Genomic DNA, 22,247 nt, shown 5'->3' on the forward strand with positions numbered 1-22,247 from the left:
CATCACATTGAATACTACTCTCAATAATAATGAATAAACTATTGATACATTCAAAAACCTGGATGAATATTGGGAAGAATATGCTGAGTAAAAACAGCCAGTCTCAAACAGTCGCAAAAAAACCAAGGCATAATTCCACATATATAGAACATTTGTGAAATGACAAAATTTTTAAATGGAGGACAGATTTTTTTCCAGTATTTAAGAAGGAATGGGGTCGTGGCTATAAAAGGTCAGCATGAGGGATCCTTGTGGTGATGGAAATGTTATATATCTTGAATATATTAATGTTAATATCCTAGTTGTAATACAATATTACAGTTCTTCAAAATGTTACCATTGAGGAAGACTGGCTTAAGGGAAGACTGATCTCTCTGTATTATTTCTTACAACTATATGCTTATCTCAAATAATCTCAAAATAAAAATTGTAATTAATCAAAAAAAAGATAGACTATGGAAAGTAATGGTTCAGATTTCTTGACTTTTAAGTATTAGTATTTTTTACAATTAAAAAAACTTATATTCATTGTTGAATCACAGAAGAATAACAGCCTGTGAGGTAGATTAAAGGTTTTTTTCTGCTTGTGAATCAAGATCAGACCATGGCAGGTTTATAACCATCTGGCTATTAACAAAGCCAGCATTATAATTGGTCTTACGTTAAAATGTTATTCACATCCCTACATCTCTGAATTCCTGGATCAAAAAGAATATTTTGGGTCACTTTATAAGTGAGTGTAAATGAACAAATTTTGAAAATATATTGGTCGCTCTTGAAGTATCAGCAGAATGTAGAAATTAACTATTTAAAAAAATAACTGCAATCGCACACATAGGTACATATGTTTGGGCCCAATTTGGCAACTTAGAGGAAGAAATTTCATACTTACTTAGATGCTGTGGCACATTCTGAGCACTTTCATGATGATTTTTAATACTTTATTTTTATTATACCATTTATTAGTTTTTGAATGATGATTTGTAGATCTCGCTGTGTCTACCCCCATAATAAGAAAGGAAACATTATTTACTTAATAATGACTGTAACAAAGACAGGGCCTGGTAAATAGTTGACACTCAATATGCTTTGGTTAAGGGAGTGACTTTGATCAAGGCGATTCAAGTTATACCTTGTAAGAGTTATGCTAACTTTATTTTCAATTCTGGGCACATGTGATAGAACATATTTATTAGAAAGCGATTATTTGTTCTAACTCGCTATATGTGCAAAGCCAGCTAGGAGGAGAATGGAAAGAATAGGAAAGAAACTAATGCTGAATACATTCCCTGTGTCAGGCATCAAGTTGGTAGGATTCTTTGTAGCATTCGATGTAATCTAATACATTACAGCTCTGTAAAATTAGTACACTGGCATTATATAAACTAAATTTTCACAGAACATGAAACTGGGATTCAAGGAATAGCAATAATGTTCTCAAAGCCACATTTAAAGCCACCCAATTACATTTAATGTAATCAAAGCCACCCTTGATTGGCATTCAGTTGCTAATCAAATACACTTCTCTGTAAAATCCAGGTAAGTTACTGGAAAAACATATCCTTGCAATATACTTGATGTTAATGATCCTCTAGGAGTCTTCTCCTAAATACTCACATCATATCTATATTATGACACATTTTTCATTAATTTTTCTTTTAGGTTGAATTTCTTCTTTCTTCCTCTCTCTCTCTCTTTTTCTCTCTCTCTCTCTATCTCTCTCTCCTATCTCCTCTCTCTTTCCCATTTCCATGTTCAATCCTTAAATAAATTTTTGATTATGTCATATATTTTATCAATTACTATCACAATATTATAATACTTTTCTGTTTATGCTTTTACCAGTATACAGATGCTCCTTAGTGAATGATGGGTGTACATCCTGATAAACCCATCATAAAGTCAAAAATCACAAAGTGAACCATCATACATTGGGGATTATCTGTGTTGCCTCTGTCTACTGTAATAATAGCAGCAAGAATTATAGTAGTAGTAGTAGCAATAGTAATAATAGTAGTAGCAAACATTAATGAGTATCTATTTTGATACATAGATTGAATTAAGTATTCTTCATGACAGTATTTAGTCCATTCAATTACTTTAAATGAAGTGTTAGCACTCCAGTTACACAAATGATGAATGTGATATATAAACTTAACTTCACCCAAAACTTTTGAACGAATAGTAAATTAGGATTCTCCAGAGAAAAACTGAACAAATGGAATAAATACAGAATATAGAAAGAGATTTATTATGAGGGATTGGCTCATGTGATTATGGAGGCTGAGAAGTCCCAAGATCTGCCCTCTGCATGCTGGAGGCCTAGGAATGCTGGTAGTGTACTCTCATTTCAAACCCAAAGGCCTGAGAACCCAAAGGCACCAATGGTGTAAGTCCAAGTCCAACTCCGAAGGTCTGAGGATTAGTTGTGCAGATAACCCAAGGCAGAAGATGAGTGACCCAGCTGAAACAGGGAAAACAAACTCAAATTCATCCTTACTCTGCCTTTTGGTTATATTCAGGCCCCCAACAGATTGGATGATGCTCACCTGCATTGCTGAGGGTGATCTTCACTCAATCTACCAATTTGAAGGCTGATTCCTTCTGGAAACAACTTCACATACATGCTCATATGTAATGTCTGAAAACTATGGAGGTTCCTCAAAAAACTGAAAAAAGAACTATAACATGATCTAGCAATTCCACTGTTGGGTATGTATTCAAAAGAAAGGAAATCAATATATCGAAGAGATATCTGCACTCCAATGTTTACTGGAGCACTATTCACAGTAGCCAAGACATGAAATAAACCTGTGTCCACTGACAAATAAATGAATTTTTAAAATGGTACACATACACATGGAATATTATTCAGTCAGAAAATAATTAAATTCTAGGCTGGGCACAGTGGCTCACACCTATAATCCTAGCACTTTGGGAGACCAAGGTAGGTGGATTACCTGAGGTCAGGAGTTCGGGACCAACCTGGCCAACAGGCAAAACCCATCTCTACTAAAAATACAAAAATTAGCCGGGTGTGGTGGTGGGCACCTGTTGTCCCAGCTACTTGGGAGGCTGAGTCAGAAGAATCATTTGAACCTAGGGGATGGAGGTTTCAGTGAGCTAAGATCGTGCCACTGCACTCCAGCCTGGGCAATGAAGCAAGACTCCATCTCAAAAAATAATAATAATAAAACAATAACAATAATAAAATTCTGTCATTGGCAGCAACATGAGTGGAACCAGAGGACATTATGTCAACTGAAATATGCCAGGCACAGAAATACAAATATCACATGTTTTCACTCATCTGTAGAAGCTAAAAAATATCTCTTTGAGGTAGACAACATCTCTACCTGGTGGTTTTCAGAGGCTAAGAGTAGTGGGGAGAGAAAGATAAAAAGAGGTTGGTTAAAGAATACAAAAGTAAAGTTAAATAGAAAAGAATAAGTTTTAGTGTTCAACAGCACAATAGGGTGACTATAGTTAACAGTAATGAGTTGTATATTTCAAAATGGCTAGAGAGAAGATTTGGAACAATCACCGCACACAAAAAAATGATAAATGTTTCAGGTAAGTGATATCCCAATTGCCCAGATTTGATCATTACACTTTGTATGTTTTTTTTTTAATTTTTATTTTTATTTTAAGTTCTGGGGTACATGTGCAGGACGTGCACGGTTGTTACATAGGTAAACGTGTGCCATGGTGGTTTGCTGCACCTGTCAACCGATCATCTAGGTATTAAGTCCAGCATGCATTAGCAACCTTTTCTAATGCTCTCCCTCCCATAACCCCACACCCCAACAGGCCCCAGGATTCTCCAGAATCCTGGGTTTTCCCCTAAAACCCCATCATCTCAGCCCAAATTATACACATTGTATGTTTATGTCAAAATATCATATGTACCCTGTAAATATGTACAGCTATTATGTATCCATAAAAATTAAAAACAATTTAAAAAATAATAAATTTATGAGGTAATAGATATCTTAATTACCCTGATTTTATCCTTACACATTGGATGCATGTATCAAAATAACACATGCACCCCAGAAATGCAATCATTATGCAGCACTAAAACAAAACATATTACAATGAAACAAATATTACAACAAACATTACAATAAAACAAACCATTAACATAAACTATTAATAAAAAATGGTTACTAGTCAGCAACGTGAAAGATAAGATATAAAAAGAAAGCCAACAAAATCACAAAAATGAAATATATATTATTTTTTAAAATCCTGTTTTATAAAAACAGTTTTATAAAATCCTCTGAGGGATAGCATAAATACCAGACTAGACAAAATTGAGTTTAGAATGAATATGTATGTTAGAATTTTGAAATATTCAAAATACAGCTTAGAGAACAAAGAAATGGAAATCATGGAAGACAAAACAGGCAGGATACATTGAGAAATTCAAATGATTGTGTAAACTCCGTATGGAAAGAATAGTGAGAACAAGAAAAAAAATAAATGTTCAAACAGAAAATTGATAAAATTTTGCCAAACTGAAGAAAATTAAATCCTTGAATTGAAGAACTCCACCAATCTGGGGTAGAATACATTTTAAAATTTCTAATATTGGATCACTTTTTTGGGGAAGTGAAAAAGCAAGGCCAAGAACATACTTTTTAGATGCCAGGGACATAAATATATGAAGTAGTAAAAATCAGCCTGACACTCATCCTTTGATCAGAAAGAAAAAATAAGTCAGCAGATGGTGAACATTTATCTTAAAAAGACTGAGAGAAAATAATCAACAGAGATTTCTATACCCAGATAAACTGTCAATCAAGTTTCTTGCAAGATCAAGACAACATCAACTATACAAAAATTGAACACTAGTTTAATATTCGGACGTACACTGAAAGTGTTTCAGCAGAGGGAGAGGATACAATTTATCTGATTGAGATTTGGAAGAAGGAATCCAGCATGTTTTGCTCTCTTCTTTCTCTTTTGGCCCTGCTTCTCTGCAGCAGAGGTGCCTTCTGTCCTGTGGTCCAGCTTTATTTATGTGATAAGGATAATGGCAGAGGATTTGTATGTACAAAGGAAAAACCTATAATCTTGGGATGCTTATTAGATTAGGTTCCCCAGAAGCAAGCCTAAAGAAATTGATTTTAATTCATGCAGTTTATTTGCAACTTAACAGCAGAAAGCACTGATGAGGTGATAGGAAAGTGAGTCCCAGAAGGAAAGGAGGCAAATAAAGGGTTTCTTTAGTGAGCAGATTACGCCTGAAGAAAACTGGGCCTTCCTCTACTGGGAACCCCTGGAAAACTATCAAATATGTCTCAAAGTTATACCGCCTGAAAAATTAGGAATTGGGTTCTTATCACTCTACTTCTATCTGTCATGTACTGATTGCTGACACCAGAGAAATTAAATGTTCCATACATGGGCTGAACCTACTTTTACAGCAAATTCTAAGCCCTAAGTCTACAAAACGCAAATTCCACGTTCTTTATTTCACAATAAGCAATGGCCTGCACGTGGACAACTCAGGTGAAGAGGGGATGGATAGAACACTAACAATGTTTGCTAAGAAATAGTAATTTGAGATAGAAAAGAAGCCCATCCACCTATTTATCTGAATCAAATTTTTGAATTAAATATAAATATTAAGGAATATTCTAATCTTCATTTCTCTGACATCTATGTTATATTTATCAGTTGATTGTAAACACAAGAAAGTAAAACAGGGATTATGTTTATCAATCTACAAATTCAGTTGCCTATCAGATATAACGTTATAAAATGGAAAGTAGAAAAATGAAATAAAAAGAAAACAAAATAAATATTTGACATATATAACACATCAATAATACAGTAAATATAAATAGATTAACACACTGCTCATGTATGTAATAACAACTTAATAAAATTGGGGGAGAAAAAAGGCATGACAGCAATTACCACAAATAAACATGTATGTGACTCAACATAACAAAGTCTATCACTGGATGCTGTTTAATTGCTTCATCCCTAGATAAGTGAGATAAAGGAAAGCGATTGCCCTCATAGGGACTGTGTTCCACAGAGAGTTCCATACATGTACACTTTTCTCCTGGCTGCCAGTCATTAGGCTCTGAAATCATAGTATGGCTCCACATGACATTATTTAAAATGAATAAGACTCTAACCAGAGCCACTTTAATCCTCATTCATCCAAATGAATGCTAATACTTTTAGTGCACAATATGGTCTTTCCTGAAACTGAGAATATTGCAGTGATTCTGCAACCAAAGGCAAAAAAAAACTTCCCAAGATAAAAATTGTATTGGTTCATACTGAAGGGATAACAACTTACTAAGTTCTGTATAGGTCCACTGTCATTTTCTCTGTATAGATACAATTGTGTGAAGTTCTGGGAGAAAACATTTTCTCATTTCTATTTCACAAATGAGGAAACTGAGCTCAGCAGAAGATAAATAAGTTTTTCAAGTTCACAGAAAAACCCATGGTACATGCAAAACCTGAACCCAGACTTTCACAACACAACAAAATGATACAACATAGAAAAAATGACAAATGTTTGAGTTAGCACTCCATGTTAATAATTCTTTCTCCACCTCTTTATGCCTCAAAAAACTTGAACATTTCTGAAAAGTACATGATAGAGAATTTCTCCAGTGTTATTTAGGCTTTCTCCAAGAATGAATTTCTGATTTCACACTTGCAATTGAGAACTGCCTTTTTCTTCTTTTCAAAGAGCAAGGTAAGCTTCTATATTCAATATATACTTTTGGTGAAATATGTAATTGATGCAAAAGCAGTGTGGTAGCTAAGTCTTGTATGAGTTTTTGAGCTCAGATCTACTTGTTTGAACATTTTTTCTTAAACATGGAAGTGGGTCTAGCATTCATTGTTAAAAAAAAAAAAAAAAAAAAAGAAAACTTAACCAGCAGACAACACAGTGATATTTAGGAAATGCCGTGCTGCTCCCCCTAAGATGGTAGCAAAATCCTAGGCTGGATGATGCTCTGACTGAGTAGGTGGTAAATTTATCTGGTTTATTATGTGTTGATTTGTCACTGAAGGAATAGCTCCCCCAAACAGGGTGCAACAACTCTTCAATAGACTTCAGAAAGATTATTATGACACTACCAAGATCCCTATTGCTTTTTACTATCATTTCCTCACAGTCTCACTTTTTCATTACTTGCTAATCTAGAAAATCTGACATTGCAGTGATTAAAGGCACAGAAATTGGAATAGGTTAGACATGGGTTTGAATCTTGAATTTATCTTACTAAGTGTAGAATATGAGGAAGGTACAAAACTCCTCTAATCTCCCAATATTTAACAGCAAATGGGGTGATATATCTGTGTGTATAAGTACTCTCTCTCTCTCTCTCTCTCCATGCTCTGATGTCTATGTCTGTCAATCTATCATCTCTCTATCATTCATGAAACAAACTGGTTCATAAGTACAAAGGTTAAGCTGATAGTAACTTTAGAAGATCTGATTTATAAAATGAATGTATTCCAGATATGTGAACTTGAGAATTTAATACTTTCTCTGCTCCTCTGGTGATTCATATATGCAATTAGGAAGTTGGCTATGTGATCTGTGAAGACGTCTCAACCATTTCTGATTCTAGAGATAATTTACCTATGATATATAATATTCATACTCATTATGGCAGCCTTAATAATGTTCCCCAAAGGTGGTCATATCTTAACTCCTGAAACCCATAAACATGTGGCCTTATGTGATTTTTTTACAAACTGCACGGTGATTAAATTAACGTGTTGAGATGGTAGGATTATCCTAGATTATCCAGGTAGGTACAGTGAGAACCTTTCAGTCGTCATAGAACATAGTAAATTTTTAAAGAAAAACAATAAAAATTATAGCTCATATAATTTTGTGGGTAGTTTTTTGGCAAACAAATAATTTGAATTCTAGAAGTGTCAACTGATGTATACTGGGGGCAGGAGAAAAATGATAGACAATCAACAGTGGTTATCAGGAAATGAATGTCCTTCCGACAGATTCAAATTCAAATAAAAAGATTTGTGCATAAACACATCTGCAGCCTACAGTCAGCCCTCAAGACTATGAACCTCCAACCCTCAATATCTGATATCCTGCTAAGTGTTGAGAGTAATGACAGGAAGAATGTGTCTAAGATAAAAGGGGATTGTTTCAACACAAGGTAAAATGTAGTTTGAAAGGGAGAAATTAAACACAACAGGACTTGAAGATCCCTGAGTTCTCATGCGAGATGGCTGACACAGTCATTCATCTGGCAAAGAATGGATAGAGTGAGAAATGCTGAAGGAAAGAAAAGACTGGACATAGTGTGTAAGAAAACACAGATCAGACAGAGTAAAGCTGCCAACTTCAAAACCCACCCACACCTTGAGCCTTGTGTGTCACCTCTACATTTCCTACACCAACATAGGCACCACCATTCCATCCTAATAATAATATTATAGCTAGCACTCATCAGGACTGTGCTGAGTGCCCACATTATGCCAACAGCTGAGCATTATCTCATTTTACTCTCAAAATAATCTCTTGACATAAGTCCTAATATCATCTTCATTTTACTAATGGATAAAATGAGATTCAAGGAAGTTAGATTAAGACCAGTGTCTCCCAAGTAGTAAATGTTAGGGCTTATGAGTTAATACAAATCTACCTCTTCTTAGAGCCCTAGATTTTATACCCAATGCTATATCTTCTCTGCAGAATTGGCTTTGTTGGTTGCACATGACATTAATGCTGCATTTATTTCACTTCATCTAGTATGCATTTATTTGTGCATTGCTCTACTATGCAACTTCATATGTTATGCTTGGTATAATAGACAGAATGAGTAAATATAAATTGATTAACATTTAAAATAATTCAAATTCATTAAAAGAATTTTAATTGTTTCAATTTAGGTCAGGAACCACCCTGATTGTGTCTAAAGCTTGGTTCTATCTGCTAGTGCTTGTGTAATCTTGAATAAATTATTCAAACTCTTTTTTTCTACCAAGATACTTCATGTACAAATTGGTAATAATAACTAATTAAATAATGGGATTAATGAGAGAATTCTATGAGGATGTACATATAAAGCATCTGGCACGGGACAACTATAAGTGTGTTTAAGATGTTAGATTCAAAAAACATATTATTTGGGAGATAGACTTCATTTCAGGCTTGTGACGTTGGACAACTCATTATCCCTTTCCTATGACTCCATTTACTCAGACACAAAATTAAGAAGCTGGAAAGATGATCCACGAAGACCCTTTTTCTTCAAAAGTCTATTACTGTATAGATAAGTTATCCACTAAATTGTGTTTTCATATCCATAATTTTGATCTAGGAAATATAGAAAACAAATCATTACTATAATAAAGTAACACATACATTTCAGTTTTGTGCAACTCTGTTTTGTTCATCACAGGGTTTTTCTTTTTTATCTCTCCTTGCTACAGAGTATCTTGTGGTTCTAAAATAACATCCATGGAGAATAATACAGAGGCGAGTGAATTCATCCTGCTTGGTCTAACCAATGCCCCAGAACTACAGGTTCCCCTCTTTATCATGTTTACCCTCATCTACCTCATCACTCTGACTGGGAACCTGGGGATGATCATATTAATCCTGCTGGACTCTCATCTCCACACTCCCATGTACTTTTTTCTCAGTAACCTGTCTCTGGTGGACATTGGTTACTCTTCAGCTGTCACTCCAAAGGTTTTAACTGGGTTGCTTATAGAAGACAAAGCCATCTCCTACAGTGCCTGTGCTGCTCAGATGTTCTTTTTTGCAGTCTTTGCCACTGTGGAAAATTACCTCTTGTCCTCAATGGCCTATGACCGCTACGCAGCAGTGTGTAAACCCCTACATTATACCACCACCATGACAACACGTGTGTGTGCTTGTCTGGCTATAGGCTGTTATGTCATTGGTTTTCTGAATGCTTCTATCCAAATTGGAGATACATTTCGCCTCTCTTTCTGCATGTCCAATGTGATTCATCACTTTTTCTGTGACAAACCAGCAGTCATTACTCTGACCTGCTCTGAGAAATACATTAGTGAGTTGATTCTTGTTCTTATATCAAGTTTTAATGTCTTTTTTGCACTTCTTGTTATCTTGATTTCCTATCTGCTCATATTGATCACCATTCTTAAGATGCACACAGGTAAGGGATACCAGAAGCCTTTATCTACCTGTGGTTCTCACCTTATTGCCATTTTCTTATTTTATATAACTGTCATCATCATGTACGTACGACCAAGTTCCAGTCATTCCATGGACACAGACAAAATTGCATCTGTGTTATACACTATGATCATCCCCATGCTGAATCCTATAGTCTATACCCTGAGGAACAAAGACGTGAAGAATGCATTCATGAAGGTTGTTGAGAAGGCAAAATGTTCTCTAGATTCAGTCTTTTAATGATGCAAAATCATCACAACCTTATTTTATCTCTCTTAGATCTACTTTATACAATAACTCAAATGTTAAAATGCTATATGGTATATAGAATGTAAAATTTCATCTAATATTATTTCTGTCTTTAGTTGAGAAACAGTTCTAAGTATCCACAAGTTAGAAAAATACGATGATAATTTCTCATGGAGTTTAATGAAATATGTGTTGTCTCTTGTCATATTTTAGCCAACTATAAGTCATTACTGTTTCTTAATAAACTAATATTTCAGGCATTAATAATTTTAGGTTTGGTACAGCTTGTTCATATGACAATTTATAAATGGTAAATAACTATATTAGAATAATAACATATTAGAATTAAAAGGCAGAGATAGTTCTTTTTTTTTTAACCTTAGCCTATGACTATCAAAGATATCTTGAACTGAGAGAAAGAAATAAAAGAATCTCTGTTTGCTATTTAAAATATAAAATCATGACCTGGCACAGTGGCTCATGCCTGTATTCCCAGCACTTTGAGAGGCCAAGGCAGGTGGATCACTTGAGGTCAGGAGTTCAAAACCAGCTGAGACAACATGATGAAACCCTGTCTCAACAAAAAATACAAAAAAATTAGCCAGACATGGTGGCGGATGTCTGTAGTCCCAGCTACTTGGGAGGCTGAGGCAGGAGAATCGCTTGAACCCAGGAGGGGGAGGTTGCAGTGAGCTGAGATCGTGCCATTGGAGTCCAGCCTGGGCGACAGAGCGAGACTCCATCTCAAAAAACAAAAGATCATAAGTAATCCCCTAAAAATTATTAGAACTAATAAATCAATTCAGTAAAGTGTCAGGGATACAATAACAACATACCAGAATAAGTGGTATTTCTATATACTAGCAATAGGTAATCTAAAAATAAAATGAAGAAAATTCCATTTACAGAACCATTAAAAATAAGATGCACAGTAAAAACGATTACAGAAAGAACTGCAATGCTTATATTCTTAAAACTATAAAACCTAGTTGAAAGATGTTAAATAAAATCTAAATAAAGGAAAACATTACTTGATTATGAACCAACATTGTACAGCTGGCCACATTCCCTAATTGATATTCAGATTAAATACACTTCCTGTCAAATCCCAGCTGGCTTATTTGCAGAAATTGGTAAACTTATCCTAAAATTCATAAGGAAATTTAAAAGCCCAGAATAATATTTTAAAAAGAGAACAGAGTTGGAGTACTCTCACGCCACAATTTCAAAAGTTACAACAAAAGCTGTAGTAATCAAGATAGTATGGTAATGGCATAAGAATAGACATATAGACTAATGGAATAGAATTGTGAACCCAGAAATAAACCCTTACATTTGTGGTCAGTTGATATCCTGTAACAGGGCCCAAAGGACTCAATGAGGGCATGTAGCCTTTTCAACAAATAGTCTTGGGATAATTGAATGCCTACACACAAAAGAATGAAGTTGGACCCCTGTCTCACATCATACACAAAATTAACTCATAATGACTACAAACCTAAATGTAAGAGCTAAAATTATATCACTCTTTGAAGAAAACAAAAGAGCTAATGGAAATAGCAAGGTACATTAGGTAATATTTTTAATGAAGAAAAATAAAGTGTAATCAAATTTATGAGTTGCTGAGGGGGACAAAAATTTATGTATGTATGTATGTATTTTTTTTTGTGATTTAAAAGTTTTCATTATTCTTTTGAAAAAACAAAAGCAAAACCAACAGCCACCCACATGAGAGAGAAGCAACAGGGATCCTAGAGTCAATTTAAAGCAGTCCAATTTTTGGAAGAGATGTCTGAGTTTCAAAAATCTCATCACAACCCTCCTCCAAACTCTCTCCTAACCCACATCACTTGGCAGGGGGTAGGGTTAATATTACGAGAAGAATGGGAATCAGCTGGCCACAGCTTGCTGAAACATGTTTGTCTTTAGAAGCCTTCTGCAACTCTGAGGGGGAAATTCATCGCACTAAATGCTTATGGCGGCAAAGAAGAAAGTCTCAAACCACTGATATAAGCTATCATCATTAAGTAACTGGAAAAAGAGAAGTAAATTAAGAGCAAACACTGAACAGATCAACCAGAAAAAAAGGAACTGACAAAGATATAGCAGAAATCAATAATTTTAAACAAAACAAAACAAATGAAACAAAAATCTCTCTGGTGGTGGGGAGTGGAAAGTAATAAATTTATAAATCCATAGCAAAAAATGACCAATATCAGAAATCAAGAGGGGGACACTACTACAGATATTAAAAGAAGAGGAAAATTATGTGGTTAAATCTGTGCTTTAAAATGTGACGAGTAAAATAAGCAGATTTTTAAAGAAACAAAATATCATAGCTCACTTGAGAAAAAAAATATGACTATACCTTCAGGGATCATTTCTACAGTTGGTTACTGGATAAATTTCTCTAAATGTGTAGAGCACCGAGAGAAGAGGGATTGGGGCGGGGGGAGCTGATCATAATTCCAAAAGACACAATCTCAATGCCATAATCCCAAATGTTGAAATCCCAAAAGATCAAAATCCCAGAAAAATAATTCTGGAAAAATAATTTTACAACTTTTAAAAAGATGTTTATTTACATTTTTTAAAGAGAAGGTTATTCAAGAAACCTTACAAAGTGACAACATTTCATAGGCCACTTTACACACAAAAAAGCAGGCAATAGCCACACATTTTTGTGACTCAGGTATACTAACGACAATTGCATGGGTCTAACATAACAGATTCACATTTATAAAAATAGACCAAAGATGGAAATGTAAAAATACATATTACTTTGATTGGTACTTGTGTGCACCCAGCTTTATAAATGCAGTCATCTGAAATATCATGTGGAACAACCTAAGTCTTCTGATGAGATAAATCAAAAACACAATGGGTCACCACTGCATAGGCTGCAATGACTCAAAAAGCCAACATCTCAAGAAATCTTATCTTTCACAAATGCTGATGTATGAAAAGGAAGTCTCTTTATTTATTGAGAAAATTTTGACATTTTTATGTACACACACAATGTTTACACACAAAGTCAAAACTGTGATAATGCACTCTCATGGGGTCACATTCGCAAAAAAAAAAAAAAATGCATAAAATGAATAAGAACTCTCGAAAAGTCCATACAAGATTTATACCTCCAGTATTGGAAATGATGTGAAGATGAAGCTCATAGCACTTCAAATCGTAAAAATAATGCTGACAAGTTAAAATAGTGGAAAAATAACTAAAAAGAACAAAAGAAAAAACTAAGAAGAAAATTTGACATGAAAAAGTGTATCACAGGGATAGATTACGGACAATTGCATGGAAGACAGTGTGTAAGAGCTAGCCAATTTTTATCTTCATTAGCTGTATTTTGAAGTCTTGTATCACAATGAATAGCTGCTTTTCTTTTTCTTTTGGGACATAGTTCTCCTCAGAGCATATGTTCACATTCATTCTCTACTTGGCCCTGGTCTTTCTGAAATTCTTCTATGATTCACTATATACTGACATGAGTATTTCCTATTCAGTTTTCCCACTTTCAGTTTAGAGATTTTGATCTTTGGGGCTTTACACATTGGGCATTATGGCATTCAAGACTATGTATTTCAGGATTATGCTCCAAACCCAGTTGGAGGATGATGGATGAGAACTGTTTTGTTCTCAGTCTGTATTCCCACAAGGGCCTCATCATCTCTGGAGCCAATACTGATGTGGTGGTGTGGGACCCTGAAGGCAGAAAGACCATCTCAGCCAGCACCTTGGTGCAGGGAGGAAATTTCAATCTCAATGAGAACATGTGCTACTACCGCATGCCTCTGCTGACCATCAACCCTGGGGGTGCTGTGTATGAGAATGGCATCTTCATGTGCACTGAGGGCACTGGACAAACTGTCTCCTGTGGTCTTTCTCAGCTGAACCACAGAAAGAACACCTCAAACATTAAGGGAGTGACTATACTCCCTACCTGGGGCATGTAGCTGTTGTGCATCCTGGGAAAAAAGAAATGGGAAGGCCATTCCCAGACATCCCTACTCAGCCTATTATTGACATGAAGGCATAAGGGACCTTTCTGAATTTATCTTCAGCCTCTCTGGTTCTCAGTTTGATGACCATGTTCTAAAACGAGTCTGGCTCAGATCCCCCCACCCCACTTCATCCCTGCCCTCACCAAAGACAGGTGAAGTGACATTTGGTAAAGGCACTGAACTGTCCCCCAAGTGAGGATGGTAGTGCACCTCTACCACCAGCACACACAGCCCCTCCAGCAGCAGCTACAGGGCACAGGAGAGGCTGGACTGGACAATACACCATCTGAGGTCAGTGCACAAGTTCTGGAAGCCATCCCCATGACTGAAATGTGATTCACTGCCCTTCAAGTCAACTCCAATAGGCATTTTGAGATGGGGTCCACCTTCTTGGTCCTTTCCTGACTTGGTCTCAACACCATTCTGGGGTCCAGGAAGCCCACATCATGCACACAGCCAAAAGCATAGAACCCTGACCAGCCCCTCTCCTCACACCTGCCCCCATGTATAAGTCATATACTCACTCAAAATGCAAAACTATGTTCACAGAAAAACCTGTATGCAGATGTTTATAACAGATTTTATTGTAATCAATGAAAACTAGATACATTACTATCTGTGTTAGGTCCATACAATGGAATGCTGCTCAAGAATGAAAAAGGAAAAAAAGTACTGATAATGCAACAAAATGGATGTATCTCATCTATGTATTTTGCTAAGTGAAAGTCCAACTCAAAGGCTAGATACTATAAGATTCCATTTATGTGGCATTTCTTTAAAAAGGCAGTTTACAAGGACAAAAATCAATGGTTGCCAGGAGTTGGGAGTGGCAAGAGGATTTGACTATAAAAGATCAGAAAGGAATTTGGGAGTATGATACAACTGCTGTTTTTTTGTTTCAATCTGGATTGTGGTAGTGGTTATGTGATCATGTTTTTTTGCCCCAGATCGCAAAAAAAAGTATACTATATTTTCTGCATATAAATTATACCTTAATTTTTTAAAAAAATATAACAAATAATGCAAATACATCTATGTTCTGGCTCAGAAAAACAAGATAGGTATTCATGGGTAATTTAATTGCTTCTTCTATGAATAAGTGGAATAAGGACCTGTTGCTTCCATAAGGAAAGCTGTTCCCCTGAGATTCTCATGTGTCTAAAACCCTCCCCTGGGCCCTATTCATTGGCTCCTAAAATGCCAATATGATATTGTTTGACCTCATTTTGAAAGGAACAGGCTGTTTGCAGTGATCTCTTCATCACTTATTTGCTTATCTGAATGTGAATAGTTGTTAGTACACATGTTTGTCTTCCTGCAAAGGAAAGATTTTTCTGAGTCTGCAACCATTGACAGGGAAAACATCCCAGGATACAAATTATATTGAATTCAGTTAATATGAAAACCCTTTACTGAGTTGTTTTTTAGACCTTCCCTCATTTGCTTTTCACAGCCAATGCACAATTCTGCATAATTCTGTGAGACATGCATAAGTCTTAATAATAATCATAATAATCATCATACGTCTATTTCACAAATGAGGAAACTGAGGCTGACACAGGGTGACAATTCCAAGAACACTCTTTGATGTATTCAAGAGAAAGCATCTCTAACAGAATTTGTACAATCTCCCCTGGCAGTTTCAGGTCAATTAATCAAAATTCAAGGTTTCCAGCACCTTTTCTCAAGGAGCAAGGTAAGCTTCTATATTCCATACACATTTTTAGTGAGATGTGAACTACATGTAAAACAGTAGGGACGATGCATCTACCATGATCTATTTCAGCTGAAAATAAGATGTCATGAATATTTTTCTGAAATAGTTGGACTAGAGTCTCAATGACAAAAATACTTATTTCAGTAGAAAGTACACAGATATTCATGAAACACCACACCATGTGTCTGAAAGAATGAGCAAAAACATTAGATAGATGGTGCTGTGATTGAGTAATGGTCATTCCAACCTAGTTATTAGCTGTCGATCTGTCATTGTAGGAAAATCAAAACAGAAGTTTGAATTAACCATTCTTTAGACTCCCAGTGAGTCCTCACAAAATTCCTTAAATTTATACTGCATTTTAGTTTTCTTTACACCATAATCTCACCCTTTTCTTTATGTCTAGAAAAGCTAACAATGTGGCGGTTCCAAGTGCAGGTTGAGAAATCCGTCATACCTACATTTGAATCTTGAATCTACTTCACAGTACATATGTAATTTTAGGAAGTAGTATAATTCCTCAAATTGTTTCCTAATCTATAAAATATACATAATAGTACTGATATATAATGTTGTTATGAAGATTAAGTGAAATATATCAATATCTAAATCTATAATACTCTTTTTTTTTTTTTTTTTTTTTGAAATGGAGTCTCACTCTGTTGCCCAGGCTGGAGGGCAGTGGCGCAATCTCGGCTCACTGTAAGCTCTGCCTCCTGGGTTCGTGCCATTCTCCTTCCTCAGCCTCCCGAGTAGCTGGGACTACAGGCACCCGCCACCACTCCTGGCTAATTTTTTGTGTTTTTAGTATAGACGAGGTTTCACCGTGTTAGCCAGGATGGTATCAATCCCCTGACCTCGTGATCTGCCCACCTCGGCCTCCCAAAGTGCTGGGATTACAGGCGTGAGTCACCACGCCTGGCCTAAATCTATAATTCTCTTATAAGTGTTCATAGAATAGTACATGTGTTATAAAAAGTTATAGGTTATACTATACTATTTGGAAATTGGCAAACACAAATCCTTTCAGGGACCAGGAATGTCAAATGAAGTTGCACAGTGGCTAGGATGAAGATGGCAGAGGAGACTAATTATAGAGAATGGATGTCCTGTTGAAGAATCCAAATTCAAATTTAAAAAAACAAAAAACATGGAGTTTACCATGAGCACTTATCTGCCAGCTAGAATAAAATCACCAGTCTATAAATTTTCAACCCCTCAAAACTATAGTTTATCTAAGGAATGCGAGTAGAAAGAGTAGAAATGTGTTTTGGGAAAGCACACACTTCAAAATATGGAATGGAATGAAAGTTAAGCAAAAACAGGTGGAAGATACCTGGGCTCCTAGGTGGCATGGCTGACGGACAATGAGAAACGCAGAGAAGACTGAATGAACCTACCGTGTGAGGAAAAGTAAATACAACAGTGGGACCCCCAGGCTTCCTACTCACCCACACCTGAAAGTCCTGCATATCACACCCAGCTTTCCCAAACCAAAATGAAGATCATCATTACATCCTAATGATATTATCATAGCAAGCACTCAAAAGATTGTGTGAGTGAAGATTGAAGCTTCAAAACACCCACATCGTGCTCACTGGTTTTTATGCATTATTTCATTTAACTCTTATAATAATTTATTTTGTTAGATCCCACCACCGGCTTCATCTTACAGATAGATAAAATGAGGTTCAAAGAAGGTATGTTAGTGTCAATGTCTTCCAGTAGTAAATAGTAGGACTGTTACTTCAATATGTATACCCCTCTTTTGAGAGCCCAAACTCTAACACTCAATGCCATACCTTCTCATTAGAATTGCTTTTGTTGGTTGCATATGTCTCTACTACTGTTGCGCTATTATCCCACCACACCTAATTTACATATATTACTTCACTAGGCACCCTAAGCATGGGCTAATAGACACAATAAGTAAATGTGAATTGAGTTCAAATAAATTCAATTTAATTCCAGATAAGAGCATAGGTCTTGAGAATCACTCTGCCCAGATTCAAACCTTGCTCTCTCAGTTGATACTCATGTAAATTTGCACAAAATACTCAATCTTTTAACCAGCGTATTAACAGGATTGAACATACTAAGAATGTGATGTGTGTGCGTGTGTGTGTGTGTGTATGCTTGGAATGAGTGCTATAAATGTTAACTATTTATACACTCAGGTGATGTGATTTGGGAGATGCATTTGTTGCAAATATGTGACCTTCAAGAAATCATAGCCTTTTTCTGCACCACTACACCTCTGTTTGTTCATTTACAAAAGTAGAAACTTGTGCATGTGATGTGAGGATACTTCATTTCAACAGTCTGTGACCATATACATAATATATCCGCCAAATGTTTTGTTTTGCTCAAATTAATGCTTTAGAATAAAAAATCATGAAGAAAAAATTATGGCCTTAATGAAATGATGAAATAACAGAATATATGTGTATGTGTGTGTGCATCCTCATGAACACAAACTCTTTACATTATAAGTGCAATGTCTTTTATGTTTACCAACTCTTCCTTTTTTTCTTATTACAATAGAGAATTTTTTAATTCACATATAAAATAACTCAAAGGTTACTGATTTCATCTTGGTAGGTCTAACCAATGCCACAGAACTGCAGATACCCCTCTTTGTCTTGTTCATCCTCATAAACCTCCTCATTCTGATTAGGAACCTGGAGATCATACTGTTGATCCTGCTGGACTCTTGTCTCCAACTCCCATGTCCTTTTTCCTCAGTTACCTGTCTCTGCTTGGATACTTACCAACTGTCACTCCCAGGGTCATGGCTAGGTTCCTTAGCGGGTAGGAGGCTAAGTTCCTCCTACAATGCTTGTGCTGCTCAGATGTTCTTTTTTGTAGCCTTGGCCACGGTGGAAAATATCACTGTTGACATCAATGGCCTATGACCACTATACAGCAGTGTGCAAACCCCTACACTACACCACCACCATGATAGCCAGTGTATGTGCTCACCTGGTCATAGGCTCCTATGTCTGTGGCTTTCTAAATGCCTCCCTCCGCATTGAAGACATATTCAGTCTCTCTTTCTGTAAGTCCAATCTCGTCCATCACCTTTTCTGTGATGTTCCACCAGTCATGGCTGTGTCTTGCTCTGGTAAACACATTAGCAAGAAGATTCTGGTATTTATGTCAAGCTTCAATGTCTTTTTGGCTCTTCTAGTTATCTTGACCACCTACCTGTTCATATTCATCACCATCTTGAAGATGCACTTAGCTCAGGGACACTTAAAAGCTTTGTCCACCTGTGCCTCTCACCTCATTGCAGTCTCCATCTTCTATGGGACTACTATCTTCATGCACTTACAGCCTAGCTCCAGCCATTCCATGGACACAGATGAAATGGCATCCTTGTTCTATGCTGTGTTCATCCCCATGCTGAACCTTGTGTTCTATAGCCTGAGGAGCAAAGAAGTCAAGAATGCATTCAAAAAGGTGGTTGAGAAGGCAAAATTGTTCCTAGAACTGTGATTTAATGTGGTAGGGTACACAATAACCCAGTTTCATTCTTCTCAGAACTTCCCCATGAGATTAATCACATTGCATTTTCACAATGCATTTAAATTCCTGTTGTGATAGCCTTACTTCTTCAAAAGGTGATAGCCTTACCTTTCTTTTTACCTGCCTAGTAAAAAGAAAATACGTCCAGAATGTATTACATGAATGAAAATAGTGCTGGAAAAGCATCAGAACATTTGGGTCCTTTTTGTCAAAACCTTTCTAATGGCAGTTGATTTGTTTCCTTGTCCCACTGCATTTTTTCTATCACCCATCAATGAAAACATATGTGCCTAACAGGGGCACAAACAAGCTCATGAACAGAAGCAAATGTATGTGAGAAATTTGTCAGAGGTGAATGGGATCTGACTAGTTTTTAATAAAAAGTATTTAAAATAATTAATTGAGGTATTAGAATATTAGAACAAATTTATCTAATATTATTTATTTCTTTAGTCAAATCACTGTTCTAGGAACTTAAATTGAAGAAAAAAATATATATACTTGATATGGTTTGGCTTTGTGTCCCCACCCAAATCTCATCTCGAATTGTAATCCCCATAATCCCTGTGTGTCAAGGGAGAAACCTGGTGGGAAGTGATTGGATCAGGAGGTGGTTTCCCCCATGATGTTCTCATGATAGTAAGTGAGTTCCCATGAGGCCTGATGATTTTATAAGGGGCTCTTACCCCTTCGCTCTCTCTTTCCTGCTGACATGTGAAGAAGTTATTTGCTTCTATAATTTGCATCTATAATTTGTCAATTAACAAAAATATACTACTACTGTTATAGGTAACAGTATGGATAGACCTCCAATATGTTTGTTACGCTAAATGAAAGATGCCAGAACCAAAGATGACATATTCTAGGATTCTAGTTAGGTATATTCTTGCAAAAATAAAATCATGTACACAAAAAAGATTGTGTTTGCCGCGTGCAGTGGGTGGGAGAATGGTTTGACAACCAAGAAGCTTGAGGTTATTTATTATGCGTGATCATGTTAATGGTTACATGAATATATAACCATTCATGTTATGAGCAAATTTTTAGAACTGTACTTTAAATATACACATGTTAATGTTTGTAAAATATACATTAATTAAAAATGGAAAAGAAACTAATACAAACATATGCATGAACAGTCAAAACATCCTGCTTAATTCCCACAGGTAGTTAAATTGCTTCTTCCCTGGGAAAGTGGATGAGGAGCTATAGATGCCCTCATGAGGGACATCACCAGAGAGTTCCATGTCTCCATAATTCCCTGCTGGTTCATTAGCATTAGCCTCTGAAAGTCAGCATGACTCCAGGTAACTTTATTTTACAGAGACCAGGCTGTGTGATGGGCCTCCTTGGTCATCATTTATTTGTCTGAATCTTAATATGTGTTAGTACAAACAGGTCTTCTTCTGCCATGAAGATTTATTATGAGGTTACTACCATAGTTAGGAAAAAAAACACACACATGCCCCAAAATTAAAATTACATTAAGCAACAAAAATAATAACCACTTAGCATGTTGTTTTGGAGAACTTCTTTTATTAGCTATTTACAAACATAATTATGTGTATTGTATGGAAGATGTAATTTTATAATCTTTATTTTACAAATAAGTAGGATGTAAATAACTCCTTAAGGACATAGAAAGAAGGAATGGTAGAATCATGACCTGAATGTGTATTAGTGCCTTTCCTCCATCTTTCCCTGCCTTAGAGTCCTTAAAACCTCTTGAAGAGGAGGTTCTTAGAGTCCTTAGAACCTCTTGAAGAGGAGGTTCTAAGTCTAAGAGTCCTTAGAACCTCTTGAAGAACCTACCTGCAAGAGACTTTCTCAAACAATATTTATGTTATTTCATGGAAGAATTTCTGATTTCAAACACACTATTCAGGAGTGACTGTTCCTTGTTTTCAAGGAACGAGATAAGCTTCTATATTCAATGTATACTTTTAGTAAAAAATTTAATTCCTGCAAAAATAGTGGGGCAGATATAACATACTATGAGTTATTTGAGCACAGAAATATAGATTTTGAACATTTTTCTAAAACACTGAGGTGAAGCTAGGGTATAAATATTAAAATTCCATCAATAGAGAGTTTGGTGATACTTATAAAACATCCTAAGGCTGCTTTCTAAAAATATTAACAAAAAATCATATAGGTGATGTTCTGATTGAATAGATAGTAATTTCAATTTGTTCACTATCCATTGGCTTCTCATTGGAGATTAAATAAATAATACAGAATGAAATGATCCTACTTTGAACTACAAAAGAACCTAAGTGAATTAGCAATATCTGAACTTCTTTTTAACATTTTTCCTATAATCCCATAATCTCATCCTTATTACTATTAGCGTATCTAAGTATGCTGAGAGTGATGTGGCTGAAAGAACAGGCTTTTGATTATGATAAAACTGGGTTTAAATCTTGAATCTTAAAATCTTCCTTACACTAGCTGTAGAATTGTACAATAGCACATAACTTCACAAATTATCAATTGCCTTGTTGATAACTAAGAACAGGCTTTCAAACACAAACACAATCACACACACAGCTAT

The 22,247-nt window shown here is 35.8% G+C and overlaps 1 protein-coding gene and 1 pseudogene across 1 annotated transcript; both read left to right on the top strand.

Annotated features, from left to right (window-relative positions):
- Nucleotides 1–9,478: 9,478 nt before the first annotated feature.
- Nucleotides 9,479–10,427, top strand: LOC100448344 (olfactory receptor 5B17). Its single transcript, XM_002821764.3, has one exon. The coding sequence runs from the start codon at nt 9,482–9,484 to the stop codon at nt 10,424–10,426; it is 945 nt and encodes a 314-aa protein (XP_002821810.3). The 5' UTR covers nt 9,479–9,481; the 3' UTR covers nt 10,427.
- Nucleotides 10,428–14,058: 3,631 nt separating this feature from the next.
- LOC100449431 (olfactory receptor 5B2-like) lies at nt 14,059–19,663 on the top strand (annotated as a pseudogene).
- The last annotated feature ends 2,584 nt before the right edge of the window (nt 19,664–22,247 follow it).

This window comes from Pongo abelii, chromosome 9 (genome assembly GCF_028885655.2).
Source record: "Pongo abelii isolate AG06213 chromosome 9, NHGRI_mPonAbe1-v2.0_pri, whole genome shotgun sequence".
NCBI lineage: Eukaryota > Metazoa > Chordata > Mammalia > Primates > Hominidae > Pongo > Pongo abelii.

Excerpts from the sequence above, each read along its gene's own strand:
- LOC100448344 (XM_002821764.3), top strand. The coding sequence starts at position 9,482 with ATGGAGAATAATACAGAGGCGAGTGAATTCATCCTGCTTGGTCTAACC.